The sequence below is a fragment of the Monodon monoceros genome, unplaced genomic scaffold (assembly GCF_005190385.1).
Source record: "Monodon monoceros isolate NGI ecotype Baffin Bay Population unplaced genomic scaffold, NGI_Narwhal_1 Super_Scaffold_2, whole genome shotgun sequence".
Lineage (NCBI taxonomy): Eukaryota > Metazoa > Chordata > Mammalia > Artiodactyla > Monodontidae > Monodon > Monodon monoceros.
In genome coordinates, this window is record NW_021703776.1 from 1,939,510 (window position 1) to 1,954,345 (window position 14,836).

Consider the following 14,836-nt stretch of genomic DNA (forward strand, 5'->3'; position numbering starts at 1 on the left):
CTTTCTGAGATGAGAAACCAACTTACCAAAACCCAAGGGAGAAAAAGGACTCAGACAGTTAGGGGTCACGGGCCTTTGGTGACCCTCTTGCATTGCCGCCCTTTGTCCCAAAATCGGAAGGAACAATGCAAAAAGTAAAACAGGTAAACAGTGCCCTTGGTGACAGGCTGTGGCCCCGGGGCTGGATGTGGCATCCTCGGTGGTGCAGAGAGTTGGCGCCACAGGTCTTCAGCATGAGCTGGTTGAGTAAACTGAAGTTTGCCCAGGAAGGAAAACGCGCAGTCTCGGTTTGACGTGGACGCTTGGACCACGTCAGGATCAAAGCATCACGTGAGGGGTAGGAAGGATGGGTGATGCACCGTCATCTAGAACGTTCACCCAGGAGGCCCGGAGGTGGAGTCCTGGGGTCTTGGGTGGAGATGGAGACAAGGGCCTTGACCCAGGGCAGCCCTCTCCGGGGCCGCAGCCGCTCCCGACCCCGCTGCACCCCAGGTGGCGTGCACAGGGGTGAGGTGATACCCACAGGCTGAAGGTTGGCCACCGTCTCCTCGGGACACGGCCTCTCTCGGTTTATATTCGTGTGATTCAACATGTGAGCCTGTGAAGAATAACCGGAAAGGACCACTCCTGGGAAGGTGCTCCTGAAATGTAGTCTCAAGAGATAATCAGTAGTTTTCTATAAGAACAATAGTAGTTCTTGGAAAATAAGGAAGGGGGAAGATAGTGCATTCATTTAAAAACCCGCAGCCCCGGGAGGGAACTTTCCATCTGAATTCAGAGATCTCAAAGGCAGGTTGGTGGGCCCCCGCCCCTCAGGCACACGCCATGGAAATGCTAGATAAGGCGTGTTTCTGAGCGCCCTCCAGGCTCCTCCGGTGGGAATGCCTAACACAGAGAACCGCTGCTGGTTATCTCCACGCACAGAAAACGCCGCAAACGAGTTAATTCACAGTTTCTTTCTCATTTTTCCCTTGATTCCATGCTTTACTCTCGTGGCCTGTTCTCATTTTTAAAAATGGTATTTGGACGTCCCAAAGAGGAGCTACCTGCGTATACTTATGCTTTCTGTACCTTTAGTCCATTGTTTTGGTCTCGGCTCTCAAGTTGTGTGTTTGATGACACAAGGCAATGTTACCATGTTTTTAACTCTGGCTTTTTAAATACAAGAGAAAAATAACAGATTGGCCTCCGAGAATTATTGGGAATTTCTGGATCTAGTATGGTTTAGTGCAGACGTGCAGGTGACCCTTGCACCATATCCCCCAGCCCACTGGACCACAGGGCAGACCGTGTCCCTCTCCCTCCCGGGCTAAGAACTAGGAGATCATCCTCTTGTAGAAGTTTGACTGAGATGCAAGACAGGGTGTGTGTGTCAGTGTCTGTCTGGGGGTGTGTATGTATGTATGTGTGACTGTGTGTATGTTTGTGTGTATATGAGTTTCTGGGTATGTGGGTGTGTATGTGTGTCTCTGTGTACATGAGAATGTGTGTATTTGAGTATATGTGTGTCTGTGTGCGTATGGGGGTGTGTATGGGGGTATGTCTGTGTGTGAGTGTGTGTGTGTGTGGGGGTGTGTACGTGAGTGTGTGTCTGTGTGTGTAGGTGTGTATGTGTCTGTGTGTATGGGGGTGTATCTGTATGTGTGTGAGAGTGTGTGCATATGTGTGTCTCTGGGTATGTGTGTGTGACTGTGTGTGCATGGATGTGTGTGTGTGTCTGTGTGTACCTGTGTGTGTATGTGGCAGTGTGTGTATGCGTGTGCCTGTCTGTAGGCATGTGAGTGTGTGTGTATGGGGGTGTGTATGTATGTAGGGCTGTCTGTGTGTGACAGTGTGAGTGTGTGTGCACACACACTCTGCTCAGCCGCCCCAAATGCAATTCCTGCGCTGCTTCCCTTTCTGTCACTTCTCCATAATTCTCTGCATTTCGGTTGGGCTGCTGTCCCGGGCTTCCTCTTTCCCCGCATTCCTGTATTTCATTACTCGCCCTTGTTCCTCTTCTAGGGCTTGTACAACACAGCCAGGAGGATGTGGAAACGCAGTTACAATATGACACACGGGCTGCCGTGTCACAATCGCGCTCCTGGGCCTGTCTCCTGGAGGCTTCGGGATGAGGCGGGAGGAGGGAGGCACGGAGAGGGGAGAAGACAGAATGCAGAAGCGCTGGCGACGCCAGCGTGCTTCTCCTCTAAAGCCCGGAGTTTCCTGCTAGCCGAAGCTGCGGAGGCCTGCGGCTGCCGTTTCTGCTTAGGGAGCCTGGGGCACCCAGGAGCCCCTTCCCGAGTCAAAGCCTCCTTGCCCTGGGCCACCACGGGCTCCCAGCTTCCCTGTGTGACTGTCTATCTGTCTGTCTGTGGGTTGTTAGTCTCCTCCACGTCCCCTCTGCCCAGCCCCCACACTGCAGCCCCTCCATCCCGACGCCTAACCCAGGCCCCCCAGCGCGGGCCCCTGAGCCGGGACCTCGATGCTCCCTGTGGCCTGGGGGGGCCTCACCTCAGCTTCCAGGAGCCTCCAGAACCCAGCCCTTCCCCACTGCACCCCGTCGTCTGGAGGACCTCCGCCACCCATGCGGCTGCCCTGTGTGTCCACTGGGGATGCCTTTTTCCCACTTCTCATTCTAAACGTGATCCTTCTGGGAGACCAGGCCCCATATCACTCTGCTGGCTCCAAGCAGGGGGACTCCCTGGTGCTGGGCCCCCTGAAGTGGGGGGCCTCTCTCCCCCTGCCCCTCTTAGACTTCACCTTCCTGCCGTCAGAGACCCTATTGCCCTCCCTCGGGGCTTCGCACCACACTCTGCAAGGCTTGAGTATAAGCCACCCCTGAATGCTAGGTGCCCAGGCGCACTCAGGGCCTTCTTCATAAACTCCTTCATTGCCGGCCCCGGGGGTCTTCAGAGGCCAGAGCAGCCCTGGTGGGACCAGAGGAAGACGGTGAATTGTTTCCCGAGTGATAACCCCCGATCTCAGGCACCAGGGTTCAGCCTGCTTTCCCGTGAGACGGGCGAGGGCTCATCAGGTGAGCTGCAGGTAGCAGACAACCCTGGGGGTTGCGGGGAGAACTGGGTCCCAGTCCCCACTGGCAGCCCTGGGCAGGGCAGGCGGCCTGTCTGAGCCTATTTCTCCATTTGTAAAGTGGGGTCGTGGTTTCCTCATGGGGCAGCTTCAAAAAGGAAAGGAACGGGTGCCCAGAAAGCGTTTTGCACAGTAGCTGGTAGCACACCCAGACGGGAGGGGACAGGTCCAGGCCGGGCAGCCCTGCCCTAGATGGTGCATGCTTGGTACAGCTTGGATGTTGAACGGGAAGAACACGTGACCTAAACTGGTCCTTTTCACATGTTTCTCAGTACATGGTTTTGAATCACAGAGCTGGTGGGGGCGGGGGCTGGGGAAAACGGAGGAGGAACCTTCCTCATTTCAAAGAAATGTTGCCCGAGGGAAGGACAGGACTTTTTGAGAGACCCTAGTCCTAAGAAACGGCTGAAACCTACTGGGAAGGGTGGGATGTTTCAGGCTCTTGCCGAGAGATGTGAAATGTTGGCTGAAGTGCCGGGATGTGGGGCTGCTGAGCAATGAGTGAGCCCTTCACAGGGTGTGGGGTGTCTGTGCCCTGCGACTGCTGGGCCCTCGCCCTCCGAGGGCCTGCACCCCCGAGCCAGCCTTGTGTGCTGGTGTCACATCTGAGGGGACCCAGCCTGAGGCCGGGTGACGCTCTGGGTCCCGGAGCTTCTCGAAGGCGGAGGGAACACAGCAGGACTTCTTTCCCCAAATCCATCTCCAGTGCCCTCCCTGGACTAAAAGTCTGGGATCATATCCCAGAGCTTTACAGGGAGGGTGGATATACTGACATCGCATTTGTTAGGCACGTAGAGAGTGAGAGGGGTGAGAGAAGAGAGAGGAAGAGCGGGAAAGCTTCAGAGTTCCGTAAGAGAAGAACTATAAAATGCAGAGTATTCAGACTTCTTTTATGCAGGTTTGCAGTAAGTCCACACTAGACACTGAAGAGCTTGTGGCGGCCGCACCTCTGGCCCATGTCTCCCCCTGTGTGAGTTTACTGTCAAGATGGAGGGTTCCTCACCCAGGAATCTCTCCAGGATGGTTCCCAGCTAAGAAACGGAGGGAGCAGGGACCTCACCATGACTTCTGGGTACGGTGGAGATGCCTCTGACCACGGGGCTTGGTGGAAGTGGGACGGAGCGGGGCCCGTCTGTGCCCTGGGGACACTGTCCTTCGAGTGTGAGAGTCAGCATGACAGCCTGGCTGTCTACCTTCGAGGCTGTTTCTCTGAGCTGCCTTTGTAAATACATGGGCAGGAAGAGCAGTCTTTGCCACTGACGCGCACACACACGTGCATAGACACGCACGTGCACACACGCACACACACGTGTGAGCCCGGTGCACAGGCCAGGGGCGCCCACCCCACCGCGTGTCAGTCCCGGCCACTTGCCCAGCCTCGGCCCTGTCCCCGTGCAGATGCCCAGGTGCTCGCGGACCTGAGGTGCCTCCTACTTTCTGCCCTTCCCTCTTCCATCCTGGCCCCTCGCCTGACCTCACCTCACCCCCAGCTGCTGCCCGACAGCATGCTTTTGGGCGGAGAACAGGAAGAGATGGGAAAGGCAGGGTGAGGGCTTGTCTCCGCCCTGGGCCGTAGGGCACAGTCATCCTGAGCGGCCTCTCCTTACAGATCAGTGCCCTTGAAGACAGGGCGCGTTGCTGCTCCCCCGGGCTCAGGACAGCGCGGCGGTGGGCAGAGCTGTCCTTCCAGACCCACCTCCCCCTGCTGAGTCACCTCTTGCTTGGAATTCTGGCAGGGACCCCCCTGAGCTTCTGGAAGGGAGGGACGGCAGGGGACCCGCCCTCCGTGTGTCCCGGGGGAGATTACTTTATCTCCGGCCTCCCCGAAGCATGGCCTGGGCTCCTGGGATCTGTGGGGCTTGACACCGTGCCAACTGCGGGGATGGGAGGGAATGGCCTGGAGTGTCTGCAGAGCCGGAGGGGGCCCTCCCTTCACCCCTCTGCCGACAGAGCAGCCCGTCCTGTACCTCCTCAGTGTGGCAGAGGTGCACACAGCAACCGTGCTTCAGGGGCCAGGCACATCTAACCGTCGAAACACCGCCTTCAGCTTTCACCGCTTCATTTCGCGCTGGCAGTGACATTCAGCCCGTTGCTTCAGTAAGAATGTGCCCCGGGAAAACCACAACTGAAACACGCACAGTGTTTACAGTCACATCAGCTAGAGCACCTGCGGGTACACCCAGCACACGCCCCAACGGCCAAGAGCTGTCCATCCCCATCCCTCCTGTCAGTGTGGCCAGGGGTCCAGTCACCCATCGCCTGGTCTCTTCCCCTCCTCACGGGGCCTTGACACTGAAAGGAGGCCCCATGCACCTGCGCTGGCCCCGCCCATTGGCACCGTCCACATGCCTGCGAGCATGCTCTGAGCAAACTCTCCCTCCCTTACCATTTCGGCCTGTCTGATCCAGTATAAATTCCCCTCACCGAAACAAGATTTTGAATGGAAAAGAAAAACAAAATAAAATTCAAGGTTTCACCTACATCCAGGCCCTCACACTATTTCAACCTCCCCAGGTCCATGGTGAGAATTTTATGGCTTCTCATTTCTTCTCCAGCCATCTGAATTTCCTTCAGCCCTTATTTATTGCCTGAAAATGTCCCTTTCCTCCTCTCATTTTAAAGCTTGAGCTAAGCTCTCTCACTCTGTTTTTATTATGTTTCCATGTTCTCCTCTTCATGGTTTTCTTTAGATTATAGGCGTTGGAGGCGAATTTTAGAAATTTCATCTTGGTATTTCTGTGTACTTGCTATCTTTGAATAGGCAAATACTATTTTTACCAATAAAAAGGTATTTTTTCTTTAAAAAAAAAAAAGAAAAAGAAAGAAGGACACAACATTCTGAGAATATTCCTAAATCTATTCTTTAACCTGTTGAATGTTTCACCATAAATTGCAGTAAACTCTATCTAAGAGGGTGAGTAGGGGGCGATTCCAAAGGACACCAAAGCAATGACTTCCAAGACAGTCCCATAAACAGAATCATCATTTTTGAACCTGTTTGCTCAGTTGTGCTCGTCAGGAGAAGAGTCTTTGCTTATCCACGTTTCCCTTTCTAAATTATAGGTTTAGCGATCAGAGCTTTTCCAAGCTATTTAGTTCGCTGTGAACACTTAAAATTGTACTAATGAAATATAAACAGAAATAGGGCTGGTCCCCAGCTGGTCTCCTCCGTGGAGAGAATCAGAAGTTGGTTTGTCCCCGTCAGCTCATCAGGCTGTTGGTTAGTTCCGTGTGTTGTCTGCTCTGGACGGCAGACCCAACAGTTGTCGTGGGAAGGGACGCCAAGTGGACTTTGACCATTTTGTCGCTTTCCACTTGAAACAACAAAAACTGCCCCACGACCTGGCCGTCAGCTGGAAACCCTGTAAGTGTGAGTGAAGGCCTTATAAGGTCACCCCAGCCCCATTCCCAAGTGGAGGTGAGGACCTGCCAGGGTGTTTGGGGTGGGAGGGAAGCCTGCCAAGACTTGGGTTTCCAGGTGCCAAGGACATGGTCCCCGAGGGTGTCTGTCTTTCCTAGGCACCGTCATGGTCTTGCAAAGCACCAGCCCTGTTGTTTTCCCCGTGTATTAAAAACGTGGTCAGTGCTAGTCGGCTGTAGCCAATCCTTTCAGCCTGAAGTCTTTGTTGACGAGAAGATAGGTGTTATCATAGGTCCTGGTTATCTGCCCGGGGCTCCCCACTGAGAAGAGGGCCTTACAGGCGCTACGGTGCATCTCCACGTGGACCCGACAGAATAGACACCATGATTCCCGTTCTGTGGGTGAGGAAGCTGGGGCTCAGGGCAGCTGGTGCCTGACCGGGTCCGCATCACCTGGGGGGACAAAGCCAAGTGTCCAGCCCTGCAGCCCCTGCACCCCGCTCTCCGACAGCACCCCTTCTTCCCAGAAGCTGACACAGCTCCAGGTTCGGGGATGTCTGGGGCGTGATGTGACACAGGCAGGAGTAGCCAGAGGACAGAAAGGCTGGGCCCACGTGCTCGGTTCTCTAAACTGAAGTCAAGTCCAGCACTTTCCCCGAGACTCACTCGACCTAAGTGCACCCACTTCCTTGGGAGCCACACTCAGACCTAAGAAGTGCAGTGCCTCCTGCCTCAGACTTTGCAGTTCCTCTTGGAATGAAATTCTGAAAACGTCCAGGTCGGATGGTTGTCTCCAAAAATAAGGAGTTTGTTGATTCAGTGACCCTGTGATGAGCCCCTCATGTTCTAGGTCTTGTGCAGGAGGAGAGGAAATGAGAGAAGGGAGCAAAGTCCCCGTAGCCTTTTATCTGATCACGGAATTGGGCTCCAGACACACCAGCTTCCAGAACTGGGCGTGAATCCCAAGGGCTCTGGAGTAGAGATGGTGCAGGCTGTCGTACCGAGAGAGAGGGTGAGTTCTGACCGGTTGTCGAAAGGGTGGGAGAGCAGAGGGGCCCCTCGGGGGGCGGAGAGGCATTGCTAGCTGAGCAGGTCGGGGGGACGAGACTTGAGGCCGGTGGCCCTGACATCTGCACAGGACACAGATCTGCTTGGACGAGGAGGACGTCTCCATACCGGCTGCAAGGCGTTTACAAATGAGTGCAGCCGGTGGTTTGGTTTTTCTTGCATTTTTCCTGCAGGTTCATCCGTTTGGTTGTCTGAATAGCATTACCAGCTGGGAGGGTCATGGCCATTGCTGACCAGTCCTAGAGGGATTTGGCCCAGAACTTGGGGGTTTTGTCTCATCACAACAGTGCAGACCAGTGGAAACTCTGGACGTAGGTGCCCTGATAAAGGCAGCCTGTGGGTGAGAATCTCAGGGCAATGGGCAGGGTGGATTGGAAGCGGAGCCTGAAAGCGGGGTCCCCAGGGTGAAGGTCATCCCCTTCCCTGTGCCGGGCAGTGGGCAGGAAGCCCTGGAAGGATGTGGGGCGGGGGTGGGGTGGGGGCCATCCTGCGGGGCAAGGCAGCAGCTTCACGCGTGTGCTGGCTGCGATGTGACTGGAAAAGAGTCAGAGAGACAGAACTCAGAGAGAAATTGGCCGTGGAAGGCCAGGGGAGGGAGTGAGGCCACGCGGCCAGATGAGAGGGCCACTGGCACATGGGACAGGGGGCGGAGAGCTGGGTCTGAAGAAAGACCTTGAGTCTGGATTAGGGACGGAGCCCAGGAGAACCCTGCAGTCGGAGCACTGGCACATCGCTGCTTCCTGTGTCCATGCAGGACACAGGGCTGAATAGACGCCGGGGCCCAGGCTGCAGGAAGGATCTGGAGCGAGAAGCAGGGTGTAGCAACAGGAGCCGCTTGGGAGTGGCTCAGCTTACGTGTGAGGCCTCAGCCAATGCTCGTGGGCTCGGTGTGCGGGCTCAGACTAGCTTCCTCTTCTGTCAGTCTGGAAGGACACCCCCTTCTTGGCGTGAGTGGTCAGGAAATGTCAACATTCTCTTTCCCAGCAAGACACAGAGCCCCCTAACATAGAGGATGGTCTGAGGACAAATATGCACCCCAGGAACGTCTGGGTGTGGCAGGATCGCAAGAGAATCTGGATCCGGTACCTATGCAGGATGTAACCAGCTCTCTAGCAGGAGCATGGCCTTGGGGTTTTGGCTCTGGGGGGGTCCCTGGTCCTCTCCTTTGCCCACTGGCCCACTCGGGGACCCTGTCGCTAGGGCAGTGACAGGGTGAGGATGCCCTTCCCTGAAATGCTAGATCTGCAGGTATCGCAAAGGTCACTGCAAACCATGCTTACACAAGTTAATAAGAAACTGATGATCCGGCTGTGACCGACAGGCTAATATGATTTAAAGAATATGTAAAAAAGTCACACGGCTGCACATTTCTAATTTCTCCTACATACGAATCTGAATGTGTTTACACTGAAATCGTCAGAGTCTTTTTTTGACTTGGAAGTGGGCAGACTTCCTCTCTCCCAGTTTGAAAATCCCAAGTATGTTTTCATCTCTCCTGAAGGTTCCAGCAGTGTGAGAAGTATGTAATTATATTCTTTATAGTTTGCACAACTAAAGGCAAACTGAAGAGTGTGGTTTTGGGGGCTTTCACCTTTTTCCCAGAATGGTCATCAATTGGCATTCTGAATAGGGTTCAAAACCTGAGGCACTCCCAGCGTTTTATACAAAAATGTTTGTGACAATTTGGGGAATAAAAATTCCTAGCAAATGAGCTCAGTTTGCTCTTGGTTACAAGAATATATTTCATGAAATTTAGGAAACTTAACAAGGTTCATTAAATCTGTTTGTGTCTGCACCTTTTTATGAGACAAGAGCCTGAAATGTGGGGTGAAATTTACTAGGGAAATGAAGACAAGGCTGAGAGTCAAGGAGGCATCACTTCTGCCCCCATGGTGAAGCTTCTGGGACCAGCCAGGATTGTGATCAGAGACACATCAGGTCTGCACCTGTAACACAGCCTCCCAGGTGCCTGGGGAGAAAGGTGGTGTGGCTGATTTTCACACTCATCAGGCACGTGGACACCATCAGAGTGCAGGGTACTCGGGTCAGCAGTCCAGAGAGAGCAAGAGACCCTGACCACCATGCCCACCATGCATTCTCACTGCCCGTGGGCAAGGGGGCTGGGTGGCCGTGCAGAGAGCAGCAGGGGGAGGGGGGCACACTTTCCAGACCACTCACTGGTCATCATTTTGTTGTGTGGGCAATTCCTTTTTTTTTAGTAAAGATATTTATTCTTTATTTTATAATTTTTAAGTGAAGTACAGTTGATTTACAGTATTGTATTTGTTTCAGGTGTACCGCATAGAGATTCGGTATTTTTTACAGATTATACTCCATTAAAAGTTATGACAGGGCTTTCCTGGTGGCACAGTGGTTGAGAGTCTGCCTGCCGATGCAGGGGACAGGGGTTCGTGCCCCAGTCCGGGAAGATCCCACGTGCCGCGGAGCGGCTGGGCCCGTGAGCCATGGCCGCTGAGCCTGCGCGTCCGGAGCCTGTGCTACGCAACAGGAGAGGCCACAACAGTGAGAGGCCCGCGTACTGCCAAAAAAAAAAAAAAAAAAAAGTTATGACAAAATAATGGCTATAATTCCCTGTGCTACACAATATATCCTTGTTGCTCATCTATTTTGTTTTTTTATTTTTATTTTTATTTTCATATTGGAGTAGAGGTAGTTTACAATGTTGTGATAGTTTCAGGTGTGCAGCAAAGTGAATCAGCTCTACAGATACATACGTCTATTCTTTTTCAGATTCTTTCCCCACACGGGTCATTACAGAGTATAAGCAGAGTTCCCTGTGCTCTGCAGTAGGTCCTTGTTGGTTACCTATTGTTTACACAGTGGTGTGTGTCTGCTAATCGTGCAGGGGATTCTGTAGGTAAATGCGCTGTAGCTCTCACGCGTGGTGAGTGTGCGTGCAGGTGCGGTAACGTTCTCGCGGTCCAGTGCCTCTCCAACATCGTAAGGGAGAGAGCACAGCTCCCAGAGGCCCTTCCAGCAGGGAGAGTGTGTGTCTGGAGTACTGACTCTATGCGTCAATTACATATGGTCTCAGATTCACCTGTTTCCCTGCTAACCACCAAGAGGATAAACTCCAGAGCTTCCTGGAAGCCCCAGCCTCCTCCCTGTGACCTAATGATAGTTCCTGCCTTGGAGGGCCTCGTGGGGACTAAAGGCAGCTTGTGGAAAGAGCCTGTAAGTCCCTGGTGTTTACAGAGCTCCTGGTGAATGCCTTCCCCGAGGCACTGGACCGACCAGAGTAAAATGGGATGAGATGGGACGGAACGGGGCAGGATAGGGTGAGTTTTCGCGGTTCCCTGCTGTGCATCATTTCCCCACAGGGAGTGAGAGCTCTCCTTTTCCTGAACTCAGAAGTAGGTAACTGCAGGAACGTGTATGGTACCCGAGCAAGGGTGAATTCTTATCAGTTCAGCTTTCCTCGGGAAAAGCACAACAACCTTATAGCTACAGCTGTTTTGTTTTTTAAACTTTTTGTAATTTGAAGGGAATCAAATCTTTAGGACAACGGCTTTCAAATTCATTTGAATTATACTAAGGAAAGAACTGATGCTCTTGAAAAATGATTAACATTCAGTGTCCGACGATGTGCTGTAATATTATTTATATTCAAAGGTAAAGCATTCTGACAGAATTCCATACTTTAAGGCTTACGCTCTGATCACCCAGGATCTGTGCAAGTGTACCTCTTCTCCTGGCGAGGCAGCTTTTAGATGAATGCTGTTCATCATCACGCATGGCCTGTAGCTGAAGGGATACCAGGAAGTTCACTTTCAAATCAAGTCACGCTCAAGCCCCCTATCAGCAACCTCAGCCGTATCTCAGGGAATTGGGGCAGTGACATCATTTAATCAGAGAACTTTATGCTATGTGATGTTCCTGATTTAAAAAGTTAATGCTTACCTTTCAAAACATCTTGACCTTTTCTCCCTTATCTGAGATGGTAGCACCCCCATGACACAGAGCGACTGAGGTACCAAAAGTCAATACAAAGGGTTAGAACTCAGTGAAGACGATAGAATTGCAAAGGTCACTGTGAAATCAGCATCCCGTGTTTGTCTGCAGACCGTGGAGCACAGGTGCACCCAAGTGGACCACCTGATGACAGCTCTGCTGGGTGGGACACAGGTGGTGACTGTTAGATTCGGATGCTCAAGGAACAAAAGGAATAGAGGAAGACTAAGGGTTTGCTAGGAAATCATTAAGGTAGCGACTTCAAGGAGTAGCTTTGGACGTGTCTACCGAACTGTTTCCCTATTATCCCAGCATTTTACTAAATTTTTCATGAGGAAAAAAAAGGGAGGGTCTGTGGTCAGATAAGTTTGGAAAACACTGGTCTAAGCAAACTTCAGTAGGTCTGTTTCCTGCAGGAAACTCTGCTAATTCAGTAGTTCAGCAACACGTTTAATTTAGCAGCTACTCGGTATGCGTAACTCAGTTACTGGGGGTCACTCCAGCAGAGAAAACTGTGTGTGTGTGTGTGTGTGTGTGTGTGTGTGTGTGTGTGAGAGAGAGAGAGAGAGAGAGAGAGAGAGAGAGAGAGAGAGAGGGAGAGAGAGATGTGCTGTATCTATTAAGTTTCAAGATACAGGCACACACTGAAAAGCTATGACCTACAAAACCGAACAAACTTGGCGATTTGAGGTGGTGATAGTATTCATGAGGGCAGCTGATAAGGAATACCCACAGAAATTGGTAGCTCGTTTTGAGGTAGAAAACACGAATTTTTCCCCACTCAGTGTGTTGCATGAACATTTTCTAATTTTCTGGGAACACTTTCTAAGAAAAAGCTGAAGGAAGAACATTTGCAATGCAGTCAGCCCATTGAGAGTCACACTGCTTTTGTGAAGATAAGCGCTTTCCCAGGAGATGCTTGGCTGTGATGCTGAGATCTTGGACCTGTTTACACCAACTCCCCTGAAGGGTTTCTCCGCAGAGAAAGTTCTAGAATGTTCTAGGTTGCAGCCCCTAAGATGTTCAACACACCAGACGTTGCTCTGCAGTGCCTGTGTGATATAGTGCCATGAGATCAGACCTCTGGGAAGTGGGGTCGTCTTTCTGTGTAAGCACTGTGTTATGGTTTCAGCCCTCTGTCTGAGAGCTAACAGTACCAGATTAGTAACTAAATAATGGTTTTGAGTAGTATTACTTTCCTTTTAAAAAACAATGCTTTCTTTTAAACTCTTACTGTGTCTCTCAGATGGTGTTACAGCCCAGCTTTCTTTTTGCCTTCTCTATTGCAGTTGCTTATGGGGTTGACGGCTTTAGGGATTTTCATGCAATAATTCCCAATTCTTTCTCTCGTAAGTATACACTTTGCTTCTAGAAAATGGTAACGTGTATTCATTTCATACTCAGTTTCCATAGTGTAAATGTTGTGAATGCGTCTTTTTTCATCACCTTCCTTAAGATAAATTAAATCAATCACGCTGTTTTTTAAACATCTGTCATCGAGAACATCTCTTACACACTGAGGTATGTATGCCTGGTTTTAGACTGTTGGATATACTACGGAGCATGCCTTTTGTGGTGGCAATGCAGTAATAGTAAGGGTAGAAGTAACAATAGTATCGACAGAATTGTTACCCTACTAATGCTGTTAAACAGCCTTGTTACGAATGTTACGCGTATCTCCTCTTTGTTGAGTATGACGATAAAGGCCAGACTTTCTGTCACCGTTAAATAACCCAACATACTTTCAAGATACTTTTTACAGTTTTGTAGGACGGAGAAGGATACATACTGTCCTTCTGTTGCTCTGAAGTATTAATTTCAGAACCGCGAGGAGAAAAATCGCGGGGCTTTGAAGCCGTTAGTCCGTGGTCCTCGCTTCCTGAGCAGACACACTGAGTGCTTTTGCGTGCGGGACGCTCCTGATCTGAGCTGTCAAACCAAACACAGATGTTAATTTCATTTTTCTTTTTTATGAATTGAGAGATAAGTGTATTTGGGCAACATCCCTGAGGGAGTATGTTAAGGACTGGCAAGTGCTTTTTAAAAATGTCCAGAGAGCTGGATATTCAAAGTGGTACAAGTTGGTTGCCCCCTTAGGACTTAAGTCTTCAGAGCCTGTATTAATAAATTATCTAATATTAAAGCAACATCAGAAGACAGGCCATGCTTGTTAATACTGTAACACTTATTAGCACAGGCTGTAGTCTAAAAGGTGTCAGTAGCTGTTAAAGATAGGTTTCTGACAACCCGGCTATCAAAAACTCTTTGGTACCTAAAGGGTTTAGCAGTATCAACCTAAGGATATCTCTTTTCTCATAACCTACATTGACTGCTTTACCAGTATAGAGAACGGACTTGAGGACGCGGGGAGGGGGGAGGGTAAGCTGGGACGAAGTGAGAGAGTGGCATGGACATATAGACACCACCAAACGTAAAATTGATAGCTAGTGGGAAGCAGCCGCGTAGCACAGGAAGATCAGCTCGGTGCTCTGTGACCACCTAGAGGGGTGGGATAGGGAGGGTGGGAGGGAGACGCAAGAGGGCAGAGATATGGGGACGTATGTATATGTACAGCTGATTCACTTTGTTATACCGCAGAAACTAACACACCATTGTAAAGCAATTATACTCCTATAAAGATGTTAAAAAAAAGTTATAGAGATCTTTCTCTTACTAATGTTCCTTTGAATTAACTTTAACAGCTTGAAATTTATTTCTGTGAGATCTATATGCATATATATATAAACGTGTATATGTGCGTATATATGTATATGTGTGCTGGTATGATTATATAAAACGTTATACTAGGACAGATAACTAATTTCGAGATGAGCAATCACATTGTTGAAATATTAAAAAGTCAAAAGCACTTAAGAGTAAGATAATGCATTCTCAGATGTGTTTTCATTAAATCTGAGGAAGGTTTAGGCTCGAGCATATTGTAATATTGGAGCAGATCCTTTGGTGAAGGCTTCAGTATGTAAAAAATTGCTACCTCTACAATACTTGGAGATACTGTAAGATAGATGACACATGTTTCGATACACTTCCTGTCTATATATTTATACAGTTGGGTTCACAAGGTATTAGTATCTCTTTCTCTCCTCCTTCCCCACCCCCTCCCACGTACCCAAGTTGTAACTAAATGGCTGTTGACCTTGATGAAGTCTCCACCCAAACAGCAACCCAACTGTTCTGGGCCAACATCACCACCTAGTGGTCATAGTGGAAAATTGTCCTCCTCACTCAGCTCTCTTTTTTTCCTTCTTGAAAATTAAAAACATAAACTGTTCGACCCCCTCTACCTCAGTTTGTGTCCCTTGTTACCTGAGGAAAATGTAAATATGCTTGTAATTCATTCTTT

General features: G+C 50.4%; 1 protein-coding gene across 9 annotated transcripts in view; it reads left to right on the forward strand.

Moving 5' to 3' along the window:
* Positions 1-14,836, forward strand: part of IKZF1 (IKAROS family zinc finger 1) — an 87,477-nt gene that overhangs the window by 46,172 nt on the left and 26,469 nt on the right. The window contains exon 4 of one of the 9 annotated variants that reach the window (XM_029232964.1): positions 12,762-13,835. The exons of 7 other annotated variants lie outside the window; for them this stretch is intronic. In XM_029232964.1, the coding sequence (XP_029088797.1) occupies positions 12,762-12,844 (83 nt within the window). In that variant the 3' untranslated portion in view covers positions 12,845-13,835. Of the gene's footprint in view, positions 1-12,761; positions 13,836-14,836 lie in introns of those variants that run through there. One more of the 9 variants, XM_029232966.1, reaches the window with a different exon arrangement.